A 27,346-nucleotide genomic window follows, 5' to 3' on the forward strand; every position below is an offset into this window, starting at 1 on the left:
CAAGGCCCACACACTGCCTTCTGCATTTCCGCAAGACACCCCAGTAAACTAGGGCGTCCCAAGGTGGCAAGCCTTCAGGGAGGCACTGCCCAGCTCAGAATCCTGTGGGCCAACTTCAGTCAACTCTCCTGTTAGATTTGTTCCTGATTAAAAGACTGCTCACAGGCCAGGCGCAGTGGCTCATGCTTGTAATCCCAGCACTTTGGGAGGCTGAGGTGGGTGGACTGCCTGAGGTCAGGACTAGCCTGGCCAACATGGTGAAACCCCATCTCTACTAAAATACAAAATTAGCCCGGCGTGGCGGCGTATGCCTGTAGTCCCAGCTACTTGGGAGGCTGAAGCAAGAGAATTGCTTGAACCCAGGAGGCGGAGGTTGCAGTGAGCCGAGACTGCACCACTGCACTCCAGCCTGAGCAACAAGAGCAAAATTCCATCTCAAAAAAAAAAAAAAAAAAAAAAGACTGCTCATCCTCAAAAGAGATCTTCAAAGCACTGTCATCAAAACAGCAAAACTTGGTCACAAGGGGCCATTTCTGAAAATCTCAGCCCATCTCTGTTTCTCTAATTCATTTTATAAAGCATGCTTCCACATGAATTACTTAAATGCAGAAAGACAACAGAAAATGAACTGAGCACGTGGGCAAGAAACCGCATCCCTAAGGCTTCTGCCGCCCATGACGGTTCTGCGGGCTGTGATCGCAAGTCCTGTGTTCTCGTGTTTCCTACATTGAGCAGTGAGTAACTACTCAGCTGTTACTGTCACCGCCCCGTCCCCAGCCCAGCCAGCTAAGGAGCTGGGTCTGATCCCCACCAGCTTCTCCACGGCCTGTGAGCTAAGAATACGTTTCAGTTCTTATATAGTTAAAAAAAAAAAAAAAAATCTAAGTTTCTTGACACGGAACATTATATGCAATTCAGATTTCTGTGTCTAAAAGTTGTCGTGGACATAGCCACACTTCTGTACTATTTATAGCAGAGACCATCTAGCCCACAGAGCCGACAGTGTTTACTCCCTGGCTGTCTATAAGAACACCCGCCCACCCCTGAGACAGATGATCCTGTTCCTGCAGGACTGAAGAAGCCTCAGTTCAGATGCAGCTGGGGCTCCTGGGACAAGCCAGCCTGAGACACAGTTGCTTCATAAACTATGTTTAAGTACTTTTCCTCCCCCTTGCCCCTAGTTTATCATTTCTCAGTGGACAAATGGACAAACCATCTCTGTTTGAATTTGAATACACAGATACATGCAAAATATCTTACAAGGAACAATGCACATCCTTCTACTTTCTCTTTCAGCTCTGCTGACAAGCTCAATCACGATGTCATTGTACCGCCACCACGCCCGAAAGTACACCAAACGTGAAGCAGAGGCAGACAAGACAAGATGCAGGCTCCACCAGAGGCCACTCCAGCTTTGCGACCAACACACTTGGCTGCCAGGCAGTGGTAGCCAGGCAATGGGACAGAAGGCAAAGAAAATATGAGGGAGGGAACCTATCAGACACCAGCAGAGGCTGCATTTACTCCAGACTGAGATGACAGAGACACAGTATGAGCTGCAGCACAACTCTCCTCCACTGCGCCCACTGCCAGCCACCAGCAGACACCAAGGCACCCAGAGGAGCCAGGCACACAGGGCGGGCAGCAACATAAACAGCACCGATTAAAAAGCAAGACTCACTCTCAAGACTAAAGGAGAAGTTATCTAAATTTCAGTATAAACTCAGTAATTCATTCACGTTACTAGTATTACATTTATGAAATTCACCTTTGTGGAAAAAGGAGAGGGAGAGGGATAAGAAAATGCCTGTCTCTAGAAAACTGGGAGATGCTTCCACGTGCAGCTTGATGCTAAGTTACCTGCGGAACAGACACGCTTGAAAACGCGACGTAGTGTCCTTACTTCCGAAGCTCTGGAGGCTGCCTCACAGCCGCTGAGAAAATGGAGGTGAAGAATTCCGTACTCTCCATATTTTAACACTAAAACACGAACAGAAAGGCATCTGCAAGGCCCTCTGTCCCACATACTACACCGCTGTGTCTTCAGCTTACTGCTTTAACGGACCCATAATCTTACGGCAGGCAGGGGCCTTTCCACACCGAGTGCTGGGGAATGCCAGGCGGCGGCCACTCCGTGCTGTGAGGCCCCGGTTGCACCCCCATATCATGAGGATACAGGAGATGTTCTAGTGACGGGTGTACGCTGCTCCTCCCACCCAGAGCACACCCCTCATCTCATCCATCTTCAATGCAGCTCCGGGAGCCTCCCCGTCCGTGTGGTCCATCCCGACCCGATGGGTCCCAGGTGCAGAGGGGCCACATCTGCATGGGAGGTGGCGTCACCAGGCCGGGGAGGCGGCAGGAGGCGGGAGAGGCAGGGAGGATCACTTTGTGAGGCTTGCGTTGCCTTTGTTTTTCTGACCAGCTACAGATAAGGCTACTCGTATTCCAGGAACTGTTTGTGATAGAACAGCAAGTACCTGTGGAGGCAGAGACAGGGAGGAGCTCACATCTAACTCCTAAGACAGGGAGCCGGAACCACCCACCCTTCACGAGGGTCCGCGTGCTCGGCGCTCCGCACAGGTGTGCCAGGCCCAAGGTCATGGTTTTGGCTTTTCAGTTCACAAAGAGGAAAGAGCACTTTGCTGGCTAGTGGCACTGGCCCTGCCCATCTCCGCAGCCTGACCACCACCCCGACCCGCCATGAGGTCACCCACTGCCTCACCTGACCTCCCACAGCCTCTCCCCGACTTGCGACAGCCCCACCCTTGTGCAGAGCCCACTATTTTCAGGTGGGTCCAGTCCAGATCCACCTCATCGCCCTGAAGGCTGTCCTTAATCCCAGATTCTTCCAAATAAAACCTCTCAAGAGGGCTTCCATGTTGCTCAGAATGTGAAGTGCAAAGCCCTCAGGGAGTTCATGGCAGCTGGGGTCCCCCTGACCCCTGGAGGGTCAACAGGTTTCTATGCCATGAAGGAACGGAACTGGAAAGAAAAGAGGAGCTGATAAAGAATTGATGTGGGCCAAGCCCGGTGGCTCATGCCTGTAATCCCCACACTTTGGGAGGCCGAGGCAAGAGGATTGCCTGAGGTCAGGGGTTTGAAACCAGTTTGGTCAACATGGAGAAACCCCATCTCTACTAAAATACAAAATTAGGCAGGCATGGTGGCGGGCGCCTATAATCCCAGCTACTTGGGAGGCTGAGGCAGGAGACTGACTTGAACCCAGGAGGCAGAGATTGCAGTGAGCTGAGATCGCACCATTGCATTCCAGCCTGGGCCACAAAAGCGAAACTCCGTCTCAAAAAAAAAAAAAGAGAAGAACCGATGTGTTCAGTTCACGCAGTTAAAAAACAACTGCTTTGATGTTCTCTGTGCTAAGGAAATGCCTCCAGAGAGGGTCTTTGCTCAGGCACCTCTTCTGCCACCATCAAGGCTGGCATCCTATCCAGAACAGGCTTCATTACTTCGGTAAATGAAGGTCAACACCTTCGAGTGGTCCTAAGCTCAGACGTGGGCTGGTCTCAGCTATACCAAAGGGAAGAGCACTGTGGCCACCGCAGGGCCTTCCTCCCACCCGACAGGACGCACCCTTCACTGTCCAGCACATCCTTGATGCTGGCCTTGGTGATGATGGCATCGTCACACTTGAACCACTGGTCTTTGTGCTGCCGGATGAAGCTGGTGTAGTGGCCGCTCTCCAAGGTCCCTTGATGGTTAACAACAGCAAACAGGGAATACCTAGTGCGGGAGGAAAGGAGAGGGAGGGCGCAGGTGGCTCAACGCTGCCATTCAAGGTCATCACCATCAGAAACCAGGCAGCCCAGAGAAGGAGTGGGAGGCCTGTGGGCCTGGCTGTCAACCCGCAGGGCCTCCGGCTGATGCACAGGAGGCTGCAGGAACTAAGGGAGCCTGGTCACATTCCCTGGCTCTAGCCCGGGTCCAGGCGCTTCCTGAAACCGCATCTGGTGGGAGTGGTGACTGCAGTCAGCAGTGGGGATCCTGGAACACCCCAGCCTTTCATTCTTTCTACCACCCCAAGGCAAGAAGAATGCACACCGAGCTTTTCAGATGGAACCTCCCTCCTGCCAGAGACCAGGAGTGGGACTGGGCTCCTCCAACAGGAGGGAACATTTGTGGCACCGTGTGGAGCGGCCTTTCCTAGTGAAGCTGCGGGCAGCCAAGCGGGAAGCAGGTCAGTGGTGGGGGACCTGCGGGGTGCCCTACAGGGCAGACAGGAACCCACCCCAGCTCTTGGCTCAAGGCCTCGGACACCCACACCGCTGAGCACCACTTACTTGTTGTCATTGTTGAGACTGTCCGTGGGCTGCTGGTACTGTCCATTCATCCTGCTCTCTTTGCTGTAACAGACAACGGCAGTATTTAGCATGGTTAAAATCATCAGGCCCAGAGATACAAGCCTCTCATGAAACTGACACTTATCCAGGCTTGACCATGCAGACGCTGCACCGCGGTGCGCTTTATGCTTCAGGAAGAAATCTCCCCAGGTTTCGTGAGGACACTGACGCTCGAGCTGTGGAGGCCCCTGCCTCAGAGCACACCTGGGCCCTGGGGCCACCTGGTGTGGCCCCTGGTTCTTCCAAGGTAGGTCCTGAATAGGGCTGGTGATGGGAGCTGGATCTGGAGGAATCCGAGTTTGGTTTGTGATAAAGTAGATGGTGAAGGCGCTCTTCCTCCACATGTAAAGGGTTAGCTTGAACGGGTAAGCTGAATCCATTGCACAACCTAGGCAGGTGCCTCCTCAAAAGGGACAAAGATTGCTGCTCAGTGTTTCATGACCAGCACCTCTCCTGGTGAGACGGGGGAGAGGCGGTGCTGGGAACAGGAAGCCATGCGCATTGTTTACTGCATTTTCCCATGGCTGTGTTTGGCAGGAAACACCAAGATCTTTGAGACCCTGACCTTAGAACAGTACTGTCACCTCCCTCAGTACGTGACCATCGTGGTCAGGCTGATGGCATGGAGCTCTGACTCTGCTGGTCTTGTTTTATTCAGGAGGTCAGCTGTGTGCCACAGCGGCGGGACAGGCTAGTAACTACCAAAAGGCAACATGCTTTCCACGGTGCTGGGGCTGGGGCTGTGGCCGCCAAAAAATAACACCCTGCAAATAACAATACCCAGGTCTCAACCCTCAGAACCTGAGACTGGGACCTCATTTGTAAAACCAGTCTTTGCAGAGACTCGAAATAAAGATGTTAAGATCCTCCTGGATGATCTGCCTGGGCCTTAAAGCCAGTGACCACTGTCATGACAGAGAAGCAGAGGGAACTGGACACAGACTCAGGGGAGCCGGCCATGTGACCCAGAAATGAAGGGAGTGGTGCAGCCACAGAAGGAACATGTGGAACCACTGGCAGCTGGAGGCGCTGAGGAATGGAATCCCCCAGACCCTTGTAGGACCAGGGGGCCCAGACAACACCTTGATTTCAGATTTCCGACCTCTAGAACTGTGAGGACATTTAATTTTAAGCCATCAAGTTTTTGGTCATTTGTCACAGAGCCACAGGAAACTCCTATTTGTCTCATGCATTGGTAACAGCTCAATGCCAAGTGCCCCATAATAGGCAGATGTGGAAAGGAAAATGAAAGCTACAACTGCAAAACCGGCTATGTCTGTCTGTACTTCAACATCTGTTCCATGAATTGAAGTGCTGCCTTCTCGCTGTGATCCTACCTCGAGGACTTTGACGGTTCGAAAGTGGATTGAGAATTGTTAAGAGAAACATTCAAAACAAAAACAGGATATCTGATGAAAAACCACTCATTAACATGCGCCATATCTTAAGATCCGGATAAATAGATTTGGGGAAGGTAGGGTTTATATTAATATCAAGTCATTTTTTTTTTTTTTTTTTTGAGATAAGAGTCTCATTCTGTCACCAGGCTGGAGTGCAGTGGCACGATCTTGGCTCACTGCAACCTCCACCTCCCGGGTTTAAGCATTTCTCCTGCCTCGGCCTCCCAAGTAGCTGGGACTACAGGCGCCTGCCACCACATCCAGCTAATTTTTGTATTTTTAGTGGAGACGGGGTTTCACCATGTTGGCCATGATGGTCTCAATCTCTTGACCTCGTGTTCTGTCCTCCTCGGCCTCCTGAAGTGCTGGGATTACTGGCGGGAGCCACCGCACCGGCCAACAGTCATCTTATCATAGGAGATCCGAGCTGCATTTCTGTCCTGATAAGATCACAGCCCCTCCGGACACAGAAGGTGCTACACCCCCACCTACCTGGAGGCCATGAAAGGGGTCATATCCAGCTCCAGGGGGAAGGACACATACGTGGTGATCTTCCGCCGCAGCTTGGCTGAGTGTTCAAATCGCTGCAGAAATAGGAAGGGGACAGAGGGAAGAGGAAAGAAGACCAGAAATGTCACTGGAAGCTTCAGGGGCTTCTTCCAATGACAGGTGTCTGTGTATCTCATTGTATTTTATTGAATTGCCTTGTAGCTACATCTAGAATTACAGATTCAAAAACATAATGGTAATCCACCCAAGTCCTCATGTACAGGGTTCAAGTTCAAGTCTTCAAATGATGCGACTGTTCAGTGGTAACACCAAGGGTACAAGAAGTAATCTCACAGCAAACCCAGCAAAGCACAGAAAACAAAACAAAGATCCATGGCTCGTGGCAGCAAAAACGAGCAAATTGTTCCTTTCACCAGACAGAAGGCATTCCTTTGCCTAGATCAGGAGTCACCCATTCCAGCCAGCAAGCTAGGAATGGGTGCTTTCCATGTTTAAAGGGTGGTAAAACGAAACAAAGAACATGCAACAGAGAACCGTAGGATCGCACGCAGCCTGTGGAGCCCGACATCTTCACTATCCGGGCCTTCAGAGAAAGCGCTTGACAACTCCTGGACCAGATCTGAATGCTGAGGGCCTTTGTCTTAAAAGAAAACAGAAAACCAGAGGAGGGGGCAGCTGGAGGAATGGCAGAAGTAAAAAAAACTTCACAACCACTCTGCTTCCCAAGAAAAGTAACTCACATCCTACTTTCACTGTGAAGCCACTGATTTTGTTTACCGCAGCACAGACAGGAGGACCATTCACTCACATCCTCCCTTCCTCGGTGTTCTTCCTGCTTGCTGCAGTTATGAAAAATGCAACCGCACAGCAAACCAAAAGGCTGAGGGCTGTACTGTGGACTAAAAACTAAGCCTGCCGTTAGAGTTGGCTTTCTGGAAAACTTACTTTGAGATGAAAACAGGCTACGATGGGCAGTTTCTTCATAGTGAGCTGCTTCGTGGATTCCTGGTAGCTATGGCAACCGCTGCATTTGATCTTGGCGCTGCTGCCCAAGTGCTCTGGTCTGGTAAATCTACAGGCGTTTAAAGAAGACAGAAACGGTAAGGGAGATGTGAGAGACAGAAAAATGGGAGAAAAGAGGAATTTTATCTCTTTCAATGGGTTCATTTCCCTACCAAAACCATACACATACAACTAAAAATGAAACAATGAAAAAAAGAGAAAATGTTGTCCACCTTCGCTGCCTGTCTCTTTAAAGAACATTTATCTTAAATATTTTATTTCCAGGATAGGCCTGGGGAAATGGTAATAATTTTCTAACTACCACATGGCCCAGCAGTTGAATTTAAGCCAGAAAAATGAAAACTAATGTTCACACAAAAACTGTCCACAAACGTGTTACCAGAGTGTTACTCGTAAGAGTCACAAAACTGGAAACACCTCGCTTCTTCCCATGGGTAAATAATTAAAGAAACTGTGGAACACTGTACCATGAAATATGAGTCAGCAGCAAAAAAGGAAAGAACTACTGATCCCAAGCTGCACCCTGGATGCATTCCCAGAGAATTAGGATGCACAAGAAAAGCCAATCTCAAAGGGTTCCCTGTTACATGACTCGGCTGACATGCCAGCCTGAGAAATGTGGCAAGACTCTGTCTCTACAAAAAAAGAAAAAAGGCCCGGCATGGTGTGGCTCACACCTCTAATCCCAGAACTTCGGGAGGCCAAGGCAGGCGGATCACCTAAGGTCAGGAGTTTGGGACCACCCTGGCCAACGTGGCGAAACCCCGTCTCTACTAAAAATATAAAAGTTAGCCAGACATGGTAGCGGGCACCTGTAGTCTCAGCTACTTGGGAGGCTGAGGCAGGAGAATTGCTTGAACCTGGGAGGTGGAGCTTGCAGTGAGCTGAAATCACACCACTGCACTCTAGCCTGCACTCTAGACACAGCGAGACTCCATCTCAAAATAAATAAAAATAAATAAATAAATAAATAAATAAATAAATAAATAAATCACAAAATCAGCTAGGCATGGTGGCACACATCTGTAGTCCCAACTACTCAGGAGGCCGAGGCAGGAGACCAAGGCTGAGCCCAGGAGATCGAGGTTGCAGTGAGCTATGATGACACCCATGCACTCCAGCCTGCATGACAGAGCAAGACCCTATCTCAAAAAATAAAACATGCAACTTTGGTCCTGCTGACTATGCAGCCAGACAGAAACCAAAGACTCGTACCTCTTCTAAGGGACACTTCCACTCGACAAGGACTCTTCTGCATTACGTTTAATTGACGCAAATAAAGACTATAAAACAATGAACAGGGTAGGAAGGTTTTCTGCTGTCTTTACAATTGTATGCTACAGCTACTTAAATACACTTTTTTAAAAAAATCGCTCACAGTTGTGGTGGCTCACGTCTGTGAGCACTTTGGGAGGCCAAGACGGGCGGATCACCTGAGATCACGAGTTCGAGACTAGCCTGGCCAACAGGGTAAAACCCCCGGCTCTACTAAAAATACAAAAATTAGCCAGGCATGGTGGTGCACACCTGTAGTCCCAGCTACTCAGGAGAATCACCTTAACCTGGAAGGCAGAGGCTGCAGTGAGCAGAAATCACACCCCTGCATTCCAGCCTGGGCGACAGAGCATGACTCTGTCTCCAAAAAAAAAAAAAAAATCACTTTGTAAATACTACTACTTATCCCAAATGAAGCAGTACATGCACAATTTCAAAAACGGCCCTAAGAGTACAGAACATCACAACTAAGTTTCAATCATGTGCAGAGAAGGCTGTGGACCATGGGGAGAGGGCCAGGCACGTCTCAGCTCACATTCCCGAGTAGGTGATTAGAACAAGGGCTAAGGGAGCATCCAGTTTGGCTCTGGGTTCATTTACACGCAGAGGTTGAAATAGCAGATGCTGACACCGACACCTGGTGCTATGCAAAGCTGGGGGACAGAAATATCGAGTCATCTGGTCAAAACAAAGGACAAACTAGCACCAGAGACTGCAGCCAATCCAGGCAATGCTGCATCTCTGCCCAGACTCTGTCCTGGGCATGTGAAAGAGCCCTACTTTGGTCCTGATGGAGCACAGCCTTCCCGCCAGAAGACTCGCCCTGGCCATGTGGATGCAGGCCTCTCACCGTCGCAGGCAGTCCGTGAGCGTGGTGGTTCCCGACACGTGGCTTTCCCCATTTACCACGTTGCCCTCACTCCCTGGGCTCAGGGGCCAGAACGGGGTGGAAGAGCCGGGGAGATCCAAGCTGATGTCCCAGAAGGGGTCGATGGTGGTGGAGACTCCACTGGAAGCAGAGGGAAAACAATGGCTGTGAGGACTGACACCAACCCAGCTCGAGGCAGCCTGGGGTGGGGGCCATTCCCACATCTCTTCCTCGCTGTGCCCTTTGTCGCAGTGACACTCAGGTGGGATGGGGCAGGAGCGAGAGCAGCCGTGCTCACACCCAACGTGTCCTAGTTCCCAAGGTGGCCCTGGGGAGGGGCGTGTGTGAACTCGGAAGGCGAGGGGCGCTCCTCAAGCAAGCGCTTCCCAGTCTGGAGACCATCACAGTCACTGAGGGACTTGGGAGGAGGATAAACTCATGGGCCCCGTCAGAGGCTCTGGATTGAATCCACAGGTCTATCTCAACTGCATCTAGAACTTGGGGCCTGTGACCCTAGGTGACACTGGAGACCTCCGCACACTTTACAGAGTGTGGCTATTCAATGCTGCATTTCACAAGGCCAGTTCCTTGCTAGAAATTTATTTAACAATACAAAAAATGAAAACTCGCAGACTGGGAAATTTACTCTCGATATTTACACGGGATTTAAATCTTGAGACAATCTCCTGCTAATGGAATTCAGTAGTTAAGGGACAGCGAGAAGGTCCAAATTGCTCAGAGCAAACTCGGTTTCTAATGCTCAGAGCCAAGGCCCCTAACAGTCTACGCTCCTTACAGAAAACAGCCCCCGTGACACAGGCAGCACTGGCCTTTCCTGATATTTGCTGGTCTTATACAGTTTAGAAGTGACGATCCATTCCGAGTTCTGAAATAATTTCGGTGCATCATGTCCACGGTTTTTAAAACTTCAACTGGAGTAAAGAACAGAGCCAGGCACAGAGGCCCACGCCTGTAGTCCCAGTTACTTGGGAGGCTGAGGAGGAAGGATTGCTTGAGCCCATGGGTTCAAGGCCAGCCTGGGCAAAATTAAAAAGACCCCATGCCTTAAAAAAAAAAAAAAAAAAAAAACAGCAGCATGCACTGAGGTTGGGTGAGAGGGTCCCTCTGAGCTAACAAAGCAGTGGATTCTCCCTGCACTCAACACTTGGGGCTCTAAGCAGAGACCACACCTGAGAAGAATCAGGGCCACTAGATCAGAGAAAATGGAACCAGAAACCATAAAATAATGAAAACCAACATACTTTGAAGCATGTATGCAAACAATCCATCATGCATGAGCCACGCCTTCTTGAAGAGGGCTATTTTACTTGGTCCCTGGTCAAGGACTGTAAGATGAGAAATGGGGGAAGCTTCCAAGAACACACTGCTGGCTGTGGACAACAGCCAAGACCTCAACAGGAAGGGCTCGCATCCCAAGGGGACACCTCCGCAAGAGGAAGCACCCCGACCCCACAGCCTTCACTCTCGGGGCAGCTGTTAATCATTTTTCTTGCAGCCTCCTTAAAGACCTCTCAGAGCACACACAACTCTGGAGACTGGGAGGATGTCAGCACGGCCCCAGAGGGTTTGACACTGCCGAGCACACAGGCTCTCACTTACTGGCAAACTTGGCAGGTGACGTCTGACTGCAGCCCACCCGTGAAGATCTGGTCTATGATGCAGTTGCAGTGGTTGGGGTTGTTGGCCTTCTTCCCGTTGTCATCACCTGGGGACAGACCACGGCTCAGGGATTAGCGTCTGCGCGCCCCAAAGATGGGGAGTCTCTAAGGAAAGAGCAGTTCACCCTGAGAGGCCTGGGGAAGCCAGGGCCGGTGCTTTAAAAGGCCACGTGAGGACACGCCTCATTTTAGCAGAGGGTCTCCTCGTTATTTTAATGTGATGAGAAATTACAGCACTTGGATTTTCAATGCTCCTTTTTCTCACTCCCTAAGAGCCCCACAACTTCAATCTCGCCAAGAAAATCCACCTAATGGCCAATGACTGAGCACGGTAATTCATTCCCATTTTCATATGAAGAATGATTGAATCAATATTGTTCCGGTGAGACAGCTGAACATACGGCAGGCCAGGTACACCTGGGGAAGCCCCATACAACCCCCCTCCCTGACTAGGTATCATGGTGCCCCGAGTTCAGAAAGTGACACCGCAGGACACTCTCAGGCTGTCCTCATCAGCTGGAGCCCCCGGGGGACAGCGTGTCTTCCAGTCAGTTGCATCTGGAAGTGCCACTCCCATCCTCTCTATTCAATACACGCTTCATTCATATTCATGTGTGCGGATCTGCAAAGAAGAAACTTAAGTAGCAGAACTTAATTCATATGTGGAATACATTTTCTAAATAACTTCACTAAACAGTGGGGACAGGGCACGAGGCCACCTGTATATATGTCACAGTTCAAAGACATTGAATCATGACAGAGGAATAGAAAGTGGCCATTGAGTCTTCTGAGAGGGATCTCAAATTCATGGGACAAAATGTTAGGGGACAAGAATATCCATACAGGAAGACACAAAGAATAATGAACAGAATGGCCAGGTGCAGTGGCTCACGCCTGTAATTCCAGCACTTTGGGAGGCCAAGGCGGGCGGATCAGGAGGTCAGGAGATCAAGACCATCCTGGCTAACACAGTGAAACCCCATCTTTACTAAAAATACAAAAAACTAGCTGGGTGTGGTGGCACATGCCTGTAGTCCCAGCTACTCAGGAAGCTGAGGCAGAAGAATCACTTGAACCCAGGAGGCAGAGGTTGCAGTGAGCTGACCAACCTGGCAAGACGGCAAGACAGCGAGACTCTGACTCAAAAACAAAATAAAACAAGTCAATAAACAGAAAGATGCCGTGGAGGTCACAAGGATAAACAACTGCACGTAACCAAGGGCACGTGGCCAGGCCACCTTGCTAAATGGCTCTGGCAACCACGTTTCTAAACAGAAGAACCTGACATCAGACATTTCCAAGGGAATTCTGTCAGAAGCACGTCAGTGGTTTTGTCACATTTTTGGTCATATGAATATTTTAACAGTGATGCATTTTGAACAAGTGATTTTAGAACATCTTTCTGCTGCTTGCAGAAGGCTCTTTGTTATTCTGACTAGGTGCTTGAGAGAATAGCGTAGTCGACTTCCACAGTGCTCTTTCCTCTCATGAATCATACTAGGAAACAAAACTCTACCTAAGCTACTACATACTGAGTAACTTTCATTTGATTTCTAGGGTAAGGATTAAAAGGATCACGCAGTTTTTCAGAGGCAAAAAAAAGCACCAAAAGAGAACATAATAGTCACATTTGACCAAAACCAGCCATTTTAGCTCAACTGTGGGTTGTTTCTGGGCTATGATCTCAGAACCCACAGGGTGTGCGTAAGCGCCTAGCCCCGGCTGCACAGCCCTGAGACTGATGAGAAGTGATGGGAAGGCCAGCCCACCAGGCTGTTCAACTCAGTGAACTGTCAGAACAGGACTCTGTTCTCTAAAAGACTCCAAGTTAAAATTAACTGGTAGGATATTGCCTACAACTAGCTGTGCCAGCCCAGAGGCCACAGGTAACTCACAAGCAGCCAGGTACCCTGTTAGCTGAGCGCATGGCTTCTCAGAGCATGGCATCTGAACCAGCGGCATCAGCATCGGCTGGCAACCGAGTAGGAGTGAAGTAGCCCTTGCCTCCCAGAGACCTACTGAATCAGAACCGCCAGCACAGGCTTTAGGAAGACCTGCAAGTGACCAGCCCACTGTGTGAGAATCACCCCTCAGTCTCTCTGCCTGTAGAGACAGACTTCAGCTGCAGGTTTCTCACACTGGGATCTCCACCGTGAGGAATGCAGAGGAGCCGATCTTGGCTGAAGTCATTCAGTCCTAGCCTCCCACCTCCAGCCCTAAGAGCTGCCCCCGCCAACTATCAACAGCACACACCTCTGAGAACCTAGTGAGGGCACCACCCTGGGGCCAGGCTATGGAACGATGTTGTGGGAGATGGCCCAGGTCCAATGAGACCCCAAGAGAAGCTTTGCTCGTCCTGTGTCCCAGCTCTCTGGCTATTTCAGAGCAACCACCAGTCCTTCTGGAGAGTCCCCATGGGGAAGGAGATGGTTGGCTGATTGTATTTGGGGGATGTCCAGAAGCCTCAGGCCTGTTAACCCACAGGATCCCAGAAATGCCAAGGCAGGCAGGGTCCTCAAAGCACAGGCCCAAGAGGGCCCTGAGAACTTGCTGTTCACTGTGATGGGTCACTGAGGACCTGCCATACTGCTGGAACTACTTCCTCGCCTCTTAAAAATAAACCAGGAGGAGCCCCTCTGAGGTCATTAGTTATGGTGACCTCAGAAACAAATGACAACAAAGGCTACAAAACAATGGAACGTGTCACCTGTGCCCCTTTTTGCACGAGCGCACACACTTGCTTTGCTTCCTTCCCCTTCGAGGAAAACATCCTGCGTTGGTGGAGGGTGCAGAGCCCAGCGCCCACCTTTGCAGTGTCGGTGGAGCACGTCCAGGGCCGCGATGAGGAACTCGTGGGCATCCTGCTGCTCGTAGCCTGCCAGGTGCCTCGCGTGGGTCCACACCAGGTGCAGCAACTTATACGGGATGTGAGGGGACCGGTGTCCGGAGTAAAACTGCCAGAGGGCAGGGAAAGGAAACCTTGTCAGGAATAAATGTAGACTCTGAACACAGAGTACACACAATCAAAACCTTAATCAGATGCCTACCATTGGCTGTGGCTCATTTGACACAAATGGTTCAATTTTACTTTTCTACTTTTTGCAGTCTATTTTATCTGGGCTCATTGGACTTTTTGAGTCCTCATATGAATTTTTACCTTTCCACCATCTAGTTTTCCACATATAAGCCTAGAAGATAAATTATGACTTGCTACTATGAGATCACATGCAAATAAAAGTGACTTGATTTGCCCAATACTAGTTTCCTCAAAACACCAGCCAAACCACTCCGGCCCATGGACACCAGCACCGCCACAAAGGGAAGCACATCACTGTGATGATGCAGAATTCACCAGCATCAGCCACAGGACTCTCTGGCTCTGAGGCTAATGGCAATGAGCTCAGGGCTTGCCAACCAATCGATCCTCTCCACCAGCTCCATTCAGGACCCAGACCCAGCAGCACACCTTCTACCCCACGGCTTCCTCACCAGGTCAGACCCACAGAAGAGTCTTGCCTGTGCAAATACAGAATTCATGGCAGTTTTATTCCTCATCAAAAAAACCCAAAACCATAGACCACCCAAATGTGTCCGAACTGGGAAACAGACAACCAGAGCCCATATACATAATGGAACCCAACGCAGCCATCGAAAGCACACGTCATGGATGCGCACAAGACACAGGTGAATCCACCCAGTATTATGTTAAGAAGGGACAGCCAGATTCTGAAAGGCTACTTCCTGCATGCATCCATCTGTATGACGTGCTGGTAAAGGACACTCAAGGGACCGAAGACAGATCGGCGGCTGCCAGGGTCTGGGGACTAGAGGTTGACTTCAGAGGGGCATGAGGGAGTTTGGGGAGGTGACAGTTCTTCATCTTGAGTAGCAGCAGTTACAAAACTATGCATTCATCAAAACCCATCTATCTATACACTAAAAGGTGGATGTGACTGTAATTTACACCTTAACAAACCTGAGTCTAAAAACAATCTAACACAAGTGAGCTTATCACTAAAGTCAGTGACACAACCGCCCACCAACTTCCCAGCTGCACCCTCCTTTCTCCTATTTGGGCCGTGCCCCCAGCAGTTATGGCACATTGCAGGTACTTTGAGGAAATGGCTTAGGTGCGACCAGAGGCTGGCAATCTGTTTTTGAAAGGCCCAGGCAGTAAATAATTTCAGCTTTTCAGGTTGGATAGCCTCTGTCCAAACGCTCAACTCTGCAGCTGTTCCACAAAAGTGACCAATGACCAGACATACATGAGTGAGCCGGCGTGGCTGGGTCTCTCAGAGGTTACCAACAGAAACAGGCCAGGGCTATTGGCTGGCTGCTGTGCAAGGCACCTGAGGAACAGGCACCAGCCTGGTTATTAGTTGAGGTAACTGAGCTGCTTCAGCTCTAAGAGGCATGTCTGAGTCACGGAACTGGTGGCAGCTGAGGCAGCAGCCGTGATACGCCTTGCCCTGAGCACTGCCATCCTCTGACGCCAGGGACAGACATGGAAAGGAATGCTACACATGTAGCCCACAAGAACTGCCAACGTGTAGCACGTAGCTCATGAGGACAGAGGCTCTGACTGGGCATGCTTAGAGAGGCCTGGCAGTGGAGGAGACCCACATACCAGGACGCAGGAGGGTGGCACATGCATGCCTTTCTGAGCCAGGAAGGTACACCATGGGGGAAGAGGAATGGGGAGAATCACCCGCCTTTAGAGACAAATGTCACTCGCCAGGGATCTCTCTGCCACACGCCTCTGAGAGAGCTCCTCCTTGTTCTGAGTCAGCAGTGCATCCCCCCAAATCATGCCAGGTCTTCCCTTTTCGGAAAACTGTGTTTTCCATAATAGACATGTATATTAAACAGTAACTTACTACAAAAGGTTCCAAATGTATCTTCCTTTATCGCGGTCCACCCTATTGAATTTTTTTTTTTTTTTTTTTTTTTTTTTGTGACGGAGTCTCACTCTGTCGCCCGGGCTGGAGTGCACTGGCCGGATCTCAGCTCACTGCAAGCTCCGCCTCCCGGGTTTACGCCATTCTCCTGCCTCAGCCTCCCGAGTAGCTGGGACTACAGGCGCCCGCCACCTCGCCCGGCTAGTTTTTTTTGTATTTTTTAGTAGAGATGGGGTTTCACAGTGTTAGCCAGGATGGTCTCGATCTCCTGACCTCATGATCCGCCCGTCTCGGCCTCCCAAAGTGCTGGGATTACAGGCTTGAGCCACTGTGCCCGGCCTTGAATTTTTTTTTTTTTTAAAGTGGAAACAAAGTAACAGAAATGCTCCCCTGCATTAGTCAATGGTGCTCACCTCCTGAAACAGTGAGGACATCTCACAGACCAGACAGGAACTGGGGCTCTGCATCTCACAGCGGTGCCTGTCAGACAGGAAGAAGTCCCGCAGAAGTGGCGTGTGGGTCAGCGCCTGCACGATGCAGTTCATGAAGCACGTGTTCCCAAGGTTGATGAGCCCGCGCAGACCTGGACACAAGTCGCCGGAGAGCCGGGGTTACCTGTGTGCTGAGCCACAGGTGCCGCTGGATCCCAGCAGCTTCCTCTACCTCTACGAGTATTTTCTTTTATTCATTCATTCAAGAAGCCAGAAAACGATGAGGTATCGCATTTTGCTAATTTTTACGCCACTTTTACATGAACGGTATTGAAGAATGTCCACCACCATCGCCCCCTCCCACTTCAGCCATTGTATGCTTTGACAGAATGACACAAATATAGTTTCTATGGCAACAGGCCAGGTCACAGTGGAGCCTAACAAACAAAACAGCTTTTTAAAAATGTTCTAGGACACTTGGACACAGGAAGGGGAATATCACACACCGGGGCCTGTCGTGGGGTGGGGGGAGGGATAGCATTAGGAGATATACCTAATGTAAATGACAAGTTAATGGGTGCAACACACCAACATGGCACACGTATACATATGGAACAAATCTGCACGTTGTGCACATGTACCCTAGAACTTAAAGTATAATAATAATTTTTTTAAAAAAATGTTCTAGGGCCAGGTGCAGGGGCTCATACTTGTAATCCCAGCACTCTGGGAAGCCAAAGCATGAGGATCACTGGAGCCCAGGAGTTCAACACCAGTCTGGGAAACATGGTGAAACGTCTCTACGCAAAACACAAAAATTAACCAAGCATGGTGGTGTGCACCTGCAATCCCAGCTATTTAGGAGGCTGAGGTGGAAGGATCGCTTGGGCCCAGGATCACTGCTCGGAAGTTGCAGTGAACTGTGCTCCAGCCTGGGCGACAGAGCAAGACTCTGTCTCCAAAAAAAAAAAAAAAAAAAAAAAAAAAGTTCTAAAGGGTATTCCCTCAATTTGTAGAAAATTCAGCAAATACTTACACTCACACACATTTCTCTCCCTGAAGATTACTGTGCCCAGCCTCACCCTGGCCAGAATCAACTTGAGTCCCTTTACCCACACAGACACCGAAGGCTATGAGGGCAGGGCCATTGCCACACATCACTCTGTGCCCCAAGCCCACTGCAGGTCCCTGCAGAGAACAGGTGCTCAAGAGCTGGTCGCTGAGCACATCGATGACTGACAGTTATGCAGGGCTTCAACAGAATCATGTGGATTTACGAAACTCACAATTCTGTATTTACTTTTAAAGCCCGGAAAGAAATCTAGCTGAGAGTGACAATGCCCTCCACCCACCTATGGTGCAGTTCGAGGTGATCTTTCTCCTTTTTGGGTTGTGCTTCAGCAGTTCAAGCTCCCGTTTGGTTGGTTCCCAAGTTGAAAACTTCTCTCCAGCGCCTAAAGCAAGCAGATAAAGGACAGTTCCAAGTGCTATTAGCTACGTTTTCACATCAAGTGTGCTTACATATAAAAGCTGTGGCGCTGTGCTGTCTGTCAGGGTGCATTTCAGTGGGCGACATCCACAGCACCATGGCTTTCTCAAACTCCACTGTGCTGACAGGGGCTACACACAACACTTAAAGGAGCTTCTCACAGAGGGCATAAGCATGTGAGCTACGTTTCCTGCAAGAAGAAAAGCAGCACCTCCAGTCAAAACTACCCCAAAGCCAATGCCGAAACAGTTGTTTTTCAAATGTCTTCCAACCTTCAGCACACAGATGGCAGCATCAGCACCAACGGGAACTTACATGAAGGATTCTCCTGCAAACAAGTGAAATTGAAGGCGAGAGCATGCACTTTTCAGCAAACTGAAATAGCATAAACACAGCGTAGAGTTACCAAACTAAAATAGATGCAACAGTTAAAAATGTGTGCGCCACAAAATATTCAAAGAGAGTGGTGTAAATGCTAACTGGCATCGTATTCCATTCAACGCACACCCTATGCACTCAGAGGTACTTGTTCCATGCCAACCAACATTTATGAATACTTCAAAATACTTTAAAAGACACGTCATGTTGGATAGATGGAATTATAAAATGATTCTAGAAGAATTCCATTTTCTTTTTTTTTTTTTTGAGGCGGAGTCTCGCTCTGTCGCCCGGACTGGGGGGCAGTGGCCAGATCTCAGCTCACTGCAAGCTCCGCCTCCCGGGTTTACGCCTTTCTCCTGCCTCAGCCTCCCGAGTAGCTGGGACTACAGGCGCCCGCCACCTCGCCCGGCTAGTTTTGTATTTTAGTAGAGACGGGGTTTCACCGTGTTAGCCAGGATGGTCTCCATCTCCTGACCTCGTGATTCGCCCGTCTCGGCCTCCCAAAGTGCTGGGATTACAGGCTTGAGCCACCGCGCCCGGCCGAAGAATTCCATTTTAATCCTGGACATACATTTCTTAGGCCTGTGCTTTAAATGCTCTGCACAAAACAATACACCCACACTTAGTCACAATGTTGTTAAATTTCTGAGAGTGTTCCCTGAGAAGAGGGAGCACAAGTCAAAGACTGCTCTCCAGAAAAGACTTGTTAAACACAAATAACTCTGCTCACTGAAAGAGCCCCTGCTGCTATTCTTCCCTTCTCAAAACACTGGGGTGTGTTCAATGGAGAGTAATCAAGGCAAGAATGTATAACAGGTGTCAGGTTCATATGTTTCCTTTGCCAACAGCGATGGCTTTGCTACCAGAGAGATCAGATGCTCACCTGTCAACTGGGGCAAACCACACCTGCCACTATGTCGCTATCACTGTCAACCACTATGAGCATCTGCCAGAATTAAAAACCAAAAAAACAAACAAACAAACTCAGGAAAGCCAAGACGAAATAAATGATAAAGCAAATGACTGCATGTTTGCACCTCTCCCTCTGTGCAGCCAATAACCAGAGCATGTGGCCACAGAGAGGCAACAGCACGTGCGAAACCCACACTGGTGCAAGAGCCACGAGGGCAGCTCACAGGATTGCAAGGATCTGACTGTGCAGTGGGGCTGCTGGGAGACTCTGTTTCCATCTGGTGGGTTTACGCTGTTAACATGGATTTAACATCACCCAAACAGTCCAGAATTTCAAACCAGATTCTACCGCAACTTGATCAGAAAATAGTCTGCTCTCCTGGGAGGAAGGAGGTATGTTTACACATAACATTACTGCAAAGAGATCGCTTGCTAGAATTCAACAGAGCTGAGGGCAAACCACTCAGGGACGTCCAGATATGGAGTCGCCTGTCCCCGAGAGGTGTGACCTCGCCACACTGGTTCAGCCCCACATCTGCAGGTGCGCCCTGGGAGAGCTTAAGTACTGCTGGGGTTGTCCCCCGACGCAGCTGCAGGCCCTGGGGGACCTGCAAGGAAACACCTTGGAAGCGGTCCCAGGCAAACAGGCAGCTATGCATGCCTCGACGCTAGCCCCCTCCCCTGCCGTGCACAGCTTCGGCTGAATCCACTGTGGGCCTTAGGGGAAGGTGGGGGGCCTCGTCCCACCAGCCCACCACTTCCCACCTAGCTACTTCTCTTTCTCCTACTGGGTCTGCCCTTGATGGACATGAGGGAACTGCAGGATCAAGCAGGTAAATTGAGGTGGAACCAAACCTTGCATTTTCCAAGCCTTCCTCTGCTCCTCCTTGGCGATTATTTCCATGTCTTTGTCGTAGATGTAGTCCTGGCACAGAAAGCAGTAGATGCCTCCGTACATCAGATCAATGGCTGAGGAGAGAAAGGAGGGAGGAGAAACCGATTAAATTAAAAACCACAGGGTAAGGCTGCAAGGCAGAGTTAAACACAGTGAGGTACTGTAGACAATGACTGTTCATAGCACCTTCCTATGCACAAGTGGGGAAGCGAGTCCAGTGCGGTCTCCTATCCTGAGCAGGTGAGGGGCATGCACTGTGTTTGGCAGCTCACGCCCAGGGCTGAGGTGTCTAAAAAACAGAGGCGACCCACACATACTTTTCAAAGCAGCCAATACTCCAGGATCAGGACCTCTGCCACCTTCTCTGCGTGGTATTAAAACTGGTACAACTGCATTGGATATTTTCAGTCCTGGCCACCTGACACGGAGTGACTATGCTTCCCTCCATCTAGAATTCCTGACACCATCACCATAAAGAATGTGACAGCAACTTGCTGTGACTTTTGTGATTGGCGGCATTTGCTACTCTTACCTTAAGGACACGGGGGAAATAGTTTCTTATCAGATGACCTTCACTGACATCTTGACCCAGAGTTACCTGAAGGTGGGTCTTCCACCACAGCTTCTCAACTGCATCTTCTATAAAATGGGACTAATAGGCTGGGAGCTGTGGCTCATGCCTGTTATCCCAGCACTTTGGGAAGCCGATGTGGGCAGATCATTTGAGGCCAGGAGTTCAAGACCAGCCTGGTCAACACGGTGAAGCACAATCTCTACTAAAGTACAAAAATTAGCCAGGCATGGTGGCACACGCCTGTAACCCCAGCTACTCGGGAGGCTGAGGCATGAGAATAGCTGAAAGCCAGAAAGGGGAGGTTGCATTGAGCCAAGATCTTGCCACTGCACTCCAGCCTGGGCAACAGAGTGAGACTCTGTCTCAAAAAATAAAAATAAAAAAATTATAGTAATACTAGTATATTCTTTTTACAAACAAGAAGAGATACAATATGTATGTATAAATTTCAATTTTCTAAAACACTCACAAGAAACTGTTCACAGTCGTTTCCTTCAAGAAGTATACCTTTTCGTGTCGTTTGAACTTTCTAATCGTGTGCATGTCCAGTTTTTAATTGTCAACATAAACCTTTATTTTATGGAAATATCCACTTTTGCTTTCTTTGTTAAAAGCAATAATTTGTAAAAAGTCAAAAAATAAAATAGGACTAATAGCTTGGGCTCTTAATTATTTTATTATAAAAGTAAGTAAGATAAAGTCCTCTGAGTGCCTGAAAAAAGGCACTCTCTCCATTTAACAATTTAAAAACAACCGGGGTTGGCCGGGTGCGGTGGCTCACGCCTGAAATTCCAGCACTTTGGGAGGCCAAGGCGGGTGGATCACGAGGTCAGGAGATGGAGACCATCCTGGCTAACACGGTGAAACCCTGTCTCTACTAAAAGTACAAAAAATTAGCCGGGCGTGGTGGCACGTGCCCGTACTCTCATCTACTCGGGAGGCTGAGAAGTTCTCCTTCTGGGAGAGAAACCTGGCGTGGTGGCTCACACCTGTAATCCCAGCGCTTTGGGAAGCTGAGGTGAGTGGATCACTTGAGCTCAGGAGTTCAAGACCAGACTAGGCAACATGGTGAACCCCCATCTCTACAAAAATTAGCCGGGTGTAGTGGTGCATGTCTATGGTCCCAGCTACTCAGGAGGCTTAAGTGGAAGTATGACTTGACCGAAGTGAGCCAAGATTGCACCACTGCACTCCAGCCTGGGCGAGAGTGGCAGACTCTATCTCCCCCCCCCCAAAAAAAGAGGGAAGAGTGGGACTTAAATCCACGCAATGTCAGACACCTGGGAGGCAGCAAAGCACAGAGGAAAGAGCATGGATTGAGAGTAACTGGCACCAACCAAACCCTCACTCTGCCACCTGCCAACTGTGTACCTTTCATCAATTACTCCATGCCTCTGAGCCTCAGCTTCCTCTGCGGTAAGATGCTGATAGCAACCGCACTAGTGCTTCCCAGGGCTGTGTGATGATTAGGTTAGTATATAATTTAAGTGCATCCCCAGATAAACATGGAAGTCTTGGAACATCACAGTTTTATTCTATTTCATGTCTTAAGCTACTATGACTTAGACTGTGGTAGCTTTTTGAATTCTTCCAAAGCAGATCTGTTGAAACTCAAAATAGCAGTTTAAGATTCCCAAGGCTACCTTCTGCTCTACTCAAAAAATTCACAAAATGCCAACAACGATGTTAAAGTCCTGGTGGGAGCTGTCACAGAGCTCGGCCATCAACCCTTTGCCACTTTCTGTTCATCAGAAGTACAGCCCCAGCACATGGACGTCACAGAGAAATCCTGACAGAGACAAGTTTACAATAAGGGTGATAAGAACTTACAGTAAGGCCGAGACATTCCGTGAAAAACAGCCCACACATATAGCTGACAACAAAAACTCTACCGTGGGAAGACAGATCACCATTCCAGTGCCTACTATGTAAATCCTTCTAGATTTAGGCCTTCTTTAAGGCCTTCACACTGCAACACTCCCACTGCCTAAAACCAACTGACATCCACAAGGCGTCAGGACCATTTGAGGGGAGAGGATATCTCTTTAACAAATGCTGCTGGGACAACTGTATATTCACATACAAATCCTTACCTCATACCGTATATAAAAATTAACTCGAATGGACCACAGACCTAAATAGGAGAACCAAAAGTATAAAACTCGTAGAAGAAAACATAGGGGCAAGTCTTCACGACCTCGGATTTGGTGAGCGATTCTTAGATCTGACACCAAAACCACCAGCAACGAAAAAAATAAACTGGGCTGGGCGGCGGCAGCTCACACCTGGAATCCCAGCACTTTGGGAGGCGGAGGCGGGAGGATCACTTGAGCCCAGAGTTCAAGACCACCTTGGAAACACGGTGAGACCCCGTCTCTACACAAAATACAAAAAATTAGCCAGGCATGGTGGTGCATACCTGTGGTCCCAGCCACTCAGGAGGATGAGGTGGGAGGACAACTTCAGCTTGGGAGGTTGAGGCTGTAGTGAGCTGTGACTGTGCCACTACAGTCCAGCCTGGGTGACAGAGTGAGATACTGTCTCAAAAAAAGAAAGAAAAGAAAAAAGAAACTGGACTTCATCAGAATTAAAAATATCTGATCCTGTGCTTCAAAGGACACTATCAAGAAACTAAAAAGAACCTACAGAATAGGAGAAAACATTTGCAAATCATACATCTGTGCGGAGTCCACATCCAGAATATACCCACACACCGCAACACACGCATACACTGTATAATGTGCATGTGTACATATAAAGAACAACAACAACCAAACAATCCGATTAAAAAAAGGCAATGGATGTGAACTGGTATTTCTCTAAACATACAAACGGCCCAAAAGGCACATAAAAAAATATTAAACATTATTGGTCATTAAGAAAATGAAAACCAAAGCCACAATGAGATACCATTTCACACTCACTATGATGGGTATTAAAAAATAAATGTTGGCAAGGATGTGAACAAACTGGAAAGCTTGTCCATCACTGGTGGGAATGAAAATGGTGCAGCCACAAAAAAAAGATGGTGTTTCACGTAAGTTAAGCAGAGAGATTTGATGACCCTGCCAGCTCACTTCTAGGTGTACATCCAAGAGAAATGAAAACATGTCCCCCTAGAATTACACACGCTATCCACAGTGGCACTATTCCTAAGGGCCAAGAAGGTGGGAACAACCCAAACGTCCATCAGCGGATGAACAGATGAAAAATGTGGTCTACCATACACAATGGAGCGTGACTGAGCCATAGGAAGGAATGAAATACTAATCCATAACGCAACTCAGATGAATCACAAATGCATGCTAGCAGAAAGAAGCCAGACACAAAGGGCCACATGTTATATGATTCCACACATATGAAATATCCAGGACAGGCAAATCCACAGAGACGGAAAGCAGTCGAGTCACCAAGGGACAGGAGAGAGCGACAGGCGGTGATCTGTTAATGGCGCAAAAAAGTTTTGAACTAGAGAAGTGGAGGACACACAACATTGTAGATGTGCTAAATGTCACCAAGTTGTAGACTTAAAAATGGTTAATTGGGCCAGGCGTGGTGGCTCAAGCCTGTAATCCCAGCACTTTGGGAGGCTGAGGCAGATGGATCACCTGAGGTCAGGAGTTCAAGACCAGCCTGGCCAACATGGTGAAACCCCATCTCTACAAAAATACAAAAATTAGCTGGGCATGTTGGTGTGCATCTGTAATCCCAGCTACTTGGGTGGCTGAGGCAGGGGAACTGTCTGAACCTGGGAGGCAGAGATTGTAGTGAGCTGAGACCACGCCATTGCACAGTGTGATACTGAGGTGACAGCTTCCAGATGTCCCTAAGAAAACAACTGGATCATAAACACATCACAGAAGACAGAGGTATGTATATTTTGCCTTAAAATCATCTCACTTCTTTTTTATTTTTTTTGAGTCTTGCTCTCTCATCCAGGTTCGAGTGCAGTGGCTTGATCACAGCTCACCACAGCCTTGACCTCCTAGGCTCAAGTGATCCTCCCACCTCAGCCTCCTGAGTGAGTAGCTGGGACCACAGGCACATACCACCATGCCATGCTAATTTTTAAATTTTTTTGTACAGACAGCATTTTACCATGTTGCTCAGACTAGTCTTGAGCTCCTGAGTTCAGGTAATTTGCCCACCTCAGCCTCCCAAAGTGCTGGGATTACAGGTGCAAGCCACACCGCTCCTCCCTCGTTTCACTTCTTTAAAACACAATAGAAAAAAAATTACTAGGAACAAAATCAGACACACTGTGGCCAGGCATGGTGGCTCAGCCCTGTAATCCCAGCACTTTGGGAGGCTACAGCCAAAGGACTGCTTGGGCCCAGGAGTTCAAGACTAGCCTAGGCAACACAGTGAGACCCTGCCTCTACAATTTTTTTTTTTGAGACACATTCTTGCTCTGTCGCCCAGGATGGAGTACAATGGTGTGATCTCAGCTCACTGCAACCTCTGCCTCCTGGGTTCAAGCAAGTCTCCTGCCTCAGCCTCCCAAGTAGCTGGCACTATACGCACGTGCCACTGCACCCACCTAATTTTTTTTTGTTATTTTTAGTAGAGACGGGGTTTCACCATGTTGGCTGGGATGGTCTCAATCTCCTGACCTCATAATCTGCCTGCCTTGGCCTCCCAAAGTGCTGGGATTACAGGCGTGAGCCACTGCACCCAACCAACAAAAAATTTTTACACACAGGAAGTCACTCGGCCTCCCAAAGTGCTGGGATTCCAGGTGTGGCGGTGTGTGCCTGTGGTCCCAATGAGAGGCTGAGGTAGAAGGATCTCTTGAGCCCAGGAGGTCAAGGCTGCAGGGAGCCAGGACTGCACCACTGCACTCCAGCCTGGACTCCAGACAAAGCGAGACTCTGTCTTCAAAAACGAAAAAGAGGCCGGGCGCGGTGGCTCAAGCCTGTAATCCCAGCACTTTGGGAGGCCGAGACGGGCGGATCACGAGGTCAGGAGATCGAGACCATCCTGGCTAACATGGTGAAACCCCGTCTCTACTAAAAAATACAAAAAATTAGCTGGGCGAGGTGGTGGGCGCCTATAGTCCCAGCTACTCGGGAGGCTGAGGCAAGAGAATGGCGTGAACCTGGGAGGCGGAGCTTGCAGTGAGCTGAGATCCGGCCACTGCACTCCAGCCTGGGCGACAGAGCGAGACTCCGTCTCAAAAAAAAAAAAAAAAAAAAAAAAAAAAAGAAAAGAAAAGAAAAAAAGAAATCAGACACACTTTCCGTGTCAGCCTCAGTTAAATCCATGGGTCTTATCCTTTACTATAAGTACTCCTTGTAGAGAGCTGTACAGGACGTGGGTGCAGTAACTTTATGGACTCCCACGTTGTTTCCAATAGGTCTTTCTAGGCTAACGCTTTTAAGAGAGCATCAAATTACAGAATTTCGGGGTGGAAAGGCCTAAAAACATCTTTACCTGGAATTGCTAAGCTCACATGAAGTATTAGCTAAAACAGGTCTCTGGCTTGGACCCCTTGAAAATGCTATGCTGAAGGATATCCTGGCAACTCCATCAGCACTCCAAGGAAAACACTACTGTGTAGAAGAAAAAGCATTTAATGCACAAAGTCAGAAAAAAAAGCCAGCCAGGTACAGTGACTCATTCCTGTAATCCTTGCACTTTGGGAGACCGAGGCAGGAGGATCATGTGAGGTCAGGAGTTTTGAGACCAACCTGGCCAACATAGTGAAACCCCGTCTCTACTAAAATTACAAAAATTAGCCAGGCGTGGTAGCAGGCACCTGTAATCCATTACTTGGGAGGCTGAGGCAGGAGAACTGCTTGAGCCCAGGAGGCAGAAGCTGCAGTGAGCCAAGATCACACCACTGCACTCCACCCTGGGTGACAGAGCAAGACTCCATCTCAAAAAAAAAAAAGGAAGAAAAAATCAAGAGCAAAACCGAGTTTATGCAACTTCTAGAATGTAGAATGAGTTTGATTTTGTAAGGCTGTGAAAGGTAAATTAATCTTGAGGCCACACACAGTGCTAAGGGAGCCTTTTCAAGAACTGTGTAACTGGAAACAATGAAACCCATTGCTGAAGGCCATAAAATCACCTATGCACATCCAATCCCTCGCTGACCTCAGTGACCTCACACTGCATGGAGCTCTTTCTTTATAAATGTTTGCCTAAGGTGATTCCTAACTATGTGTTTCAAAGGGTCTGATGTTTCATTGGCAGGGGCAGTGTAACTTTTCACAGGAAGTCAGCTGGACACAGACAGCAGGCCATTCACTCAGAACCCTCTGATGCTAAGGCAAACTGGGGGCGCAATTCAGCTGAGCTCGGCTTGTCCCTTTCACTTCTCTTGCCAAGTGTCACCAGTGAGGGGCACGCGTTATTTGAGATAAATGACAAAGTGGACTTTTGGAAGAGTGGAACTGCAAATTAAAAATCAAACAGTAGCAATTTAGGGGCCACAACTATCTCCCCATCCCAGAAGCTCGCCTCACCCAGGTTGTGCCGCTTTGACTTCGCATGCTCGTGAATATGCTTCTTTGTGAAACAGCCGAAGAAGACGCAGTAGAGGCAGGAATGCAGCCTGTTGAGGTGGACGCCACAGACATGGCAGATGCAGGACTTGGCCTGAAATTCAGAGAAGAGGAAGGGTGAGCACTGTGTGATAGGACGGGGTG

At 48.9% G+C, this 27,346-nt stretch overlaps 1 protein-coding gene across 2 annotated transcripts in view; it reads right to left on the minus strand.

The window, feature by feature from the left end:
• Positions 1 to 24: 24 nt before the first annotated feature.
• USP22 (ubiquitin specific peptidase 22) overlaps positions 25 to 27,346 on the minus strand; it is a 42,038-nt gene continuing 14,716 nt past the window's right edge. The window contains exons 2-13 of one of the 2 annotated variants that reach the window (XM_017848893.1): positions 27,164 to 27,296; positions 20,080 to 20,193; positions 17,795 to 17,896; positions 16,425 to 16,594; positions 13,920 to 14,067; positions 11,055 to 11,160; positions 9,417 to 9,575; positions 7,214 to 7,340; positions 6,251 to 6,342; positions 4,299 to 4,361; positions 3,592 to 3,741; positions 25 to 2,480 (exon numbers count right to left, since the gene is read on the minus strand). In XM_017848893.1, coding sequence (XP_017704382.1) covers positions 2,438 to 2,480; positions 3,592 to 3,741; positions 4,299 to 4,361; positions 6,251 to 6,342; positions 7,214 to 7,340; positions 9,417 to 9,575; positions 11,055 to 11,160; positions 13,920 to 14,067; positions 16,425 to 16,594; positions 17,795 to 17,896; positions 20,080 to 20,193; positions 27,164 to 27,296 — 1,407 coding nt within the window. In that variant the 3' untranslated portion in view covers positions 25 to 2,437. The other variant, XM_017848894.1, reaches the window with a different exon arrangement.

The sequence above is a fragment of the Rhinopithecus bieti genome, unplaced genomic scaffold, assembly GCF_001698545.2.
Source record: "Rhinopithecus bieti isolate Rb0 unplaced genomic scaffold, ASM169854v2 scaffold_32401, whole genome shotgun sequence".
NCBI lineage: Eukaryota > Metazoa > Chordata > Mammalia > Primates > Cercopithecidae > Rhinopithecus > Rhinopithecus bieti.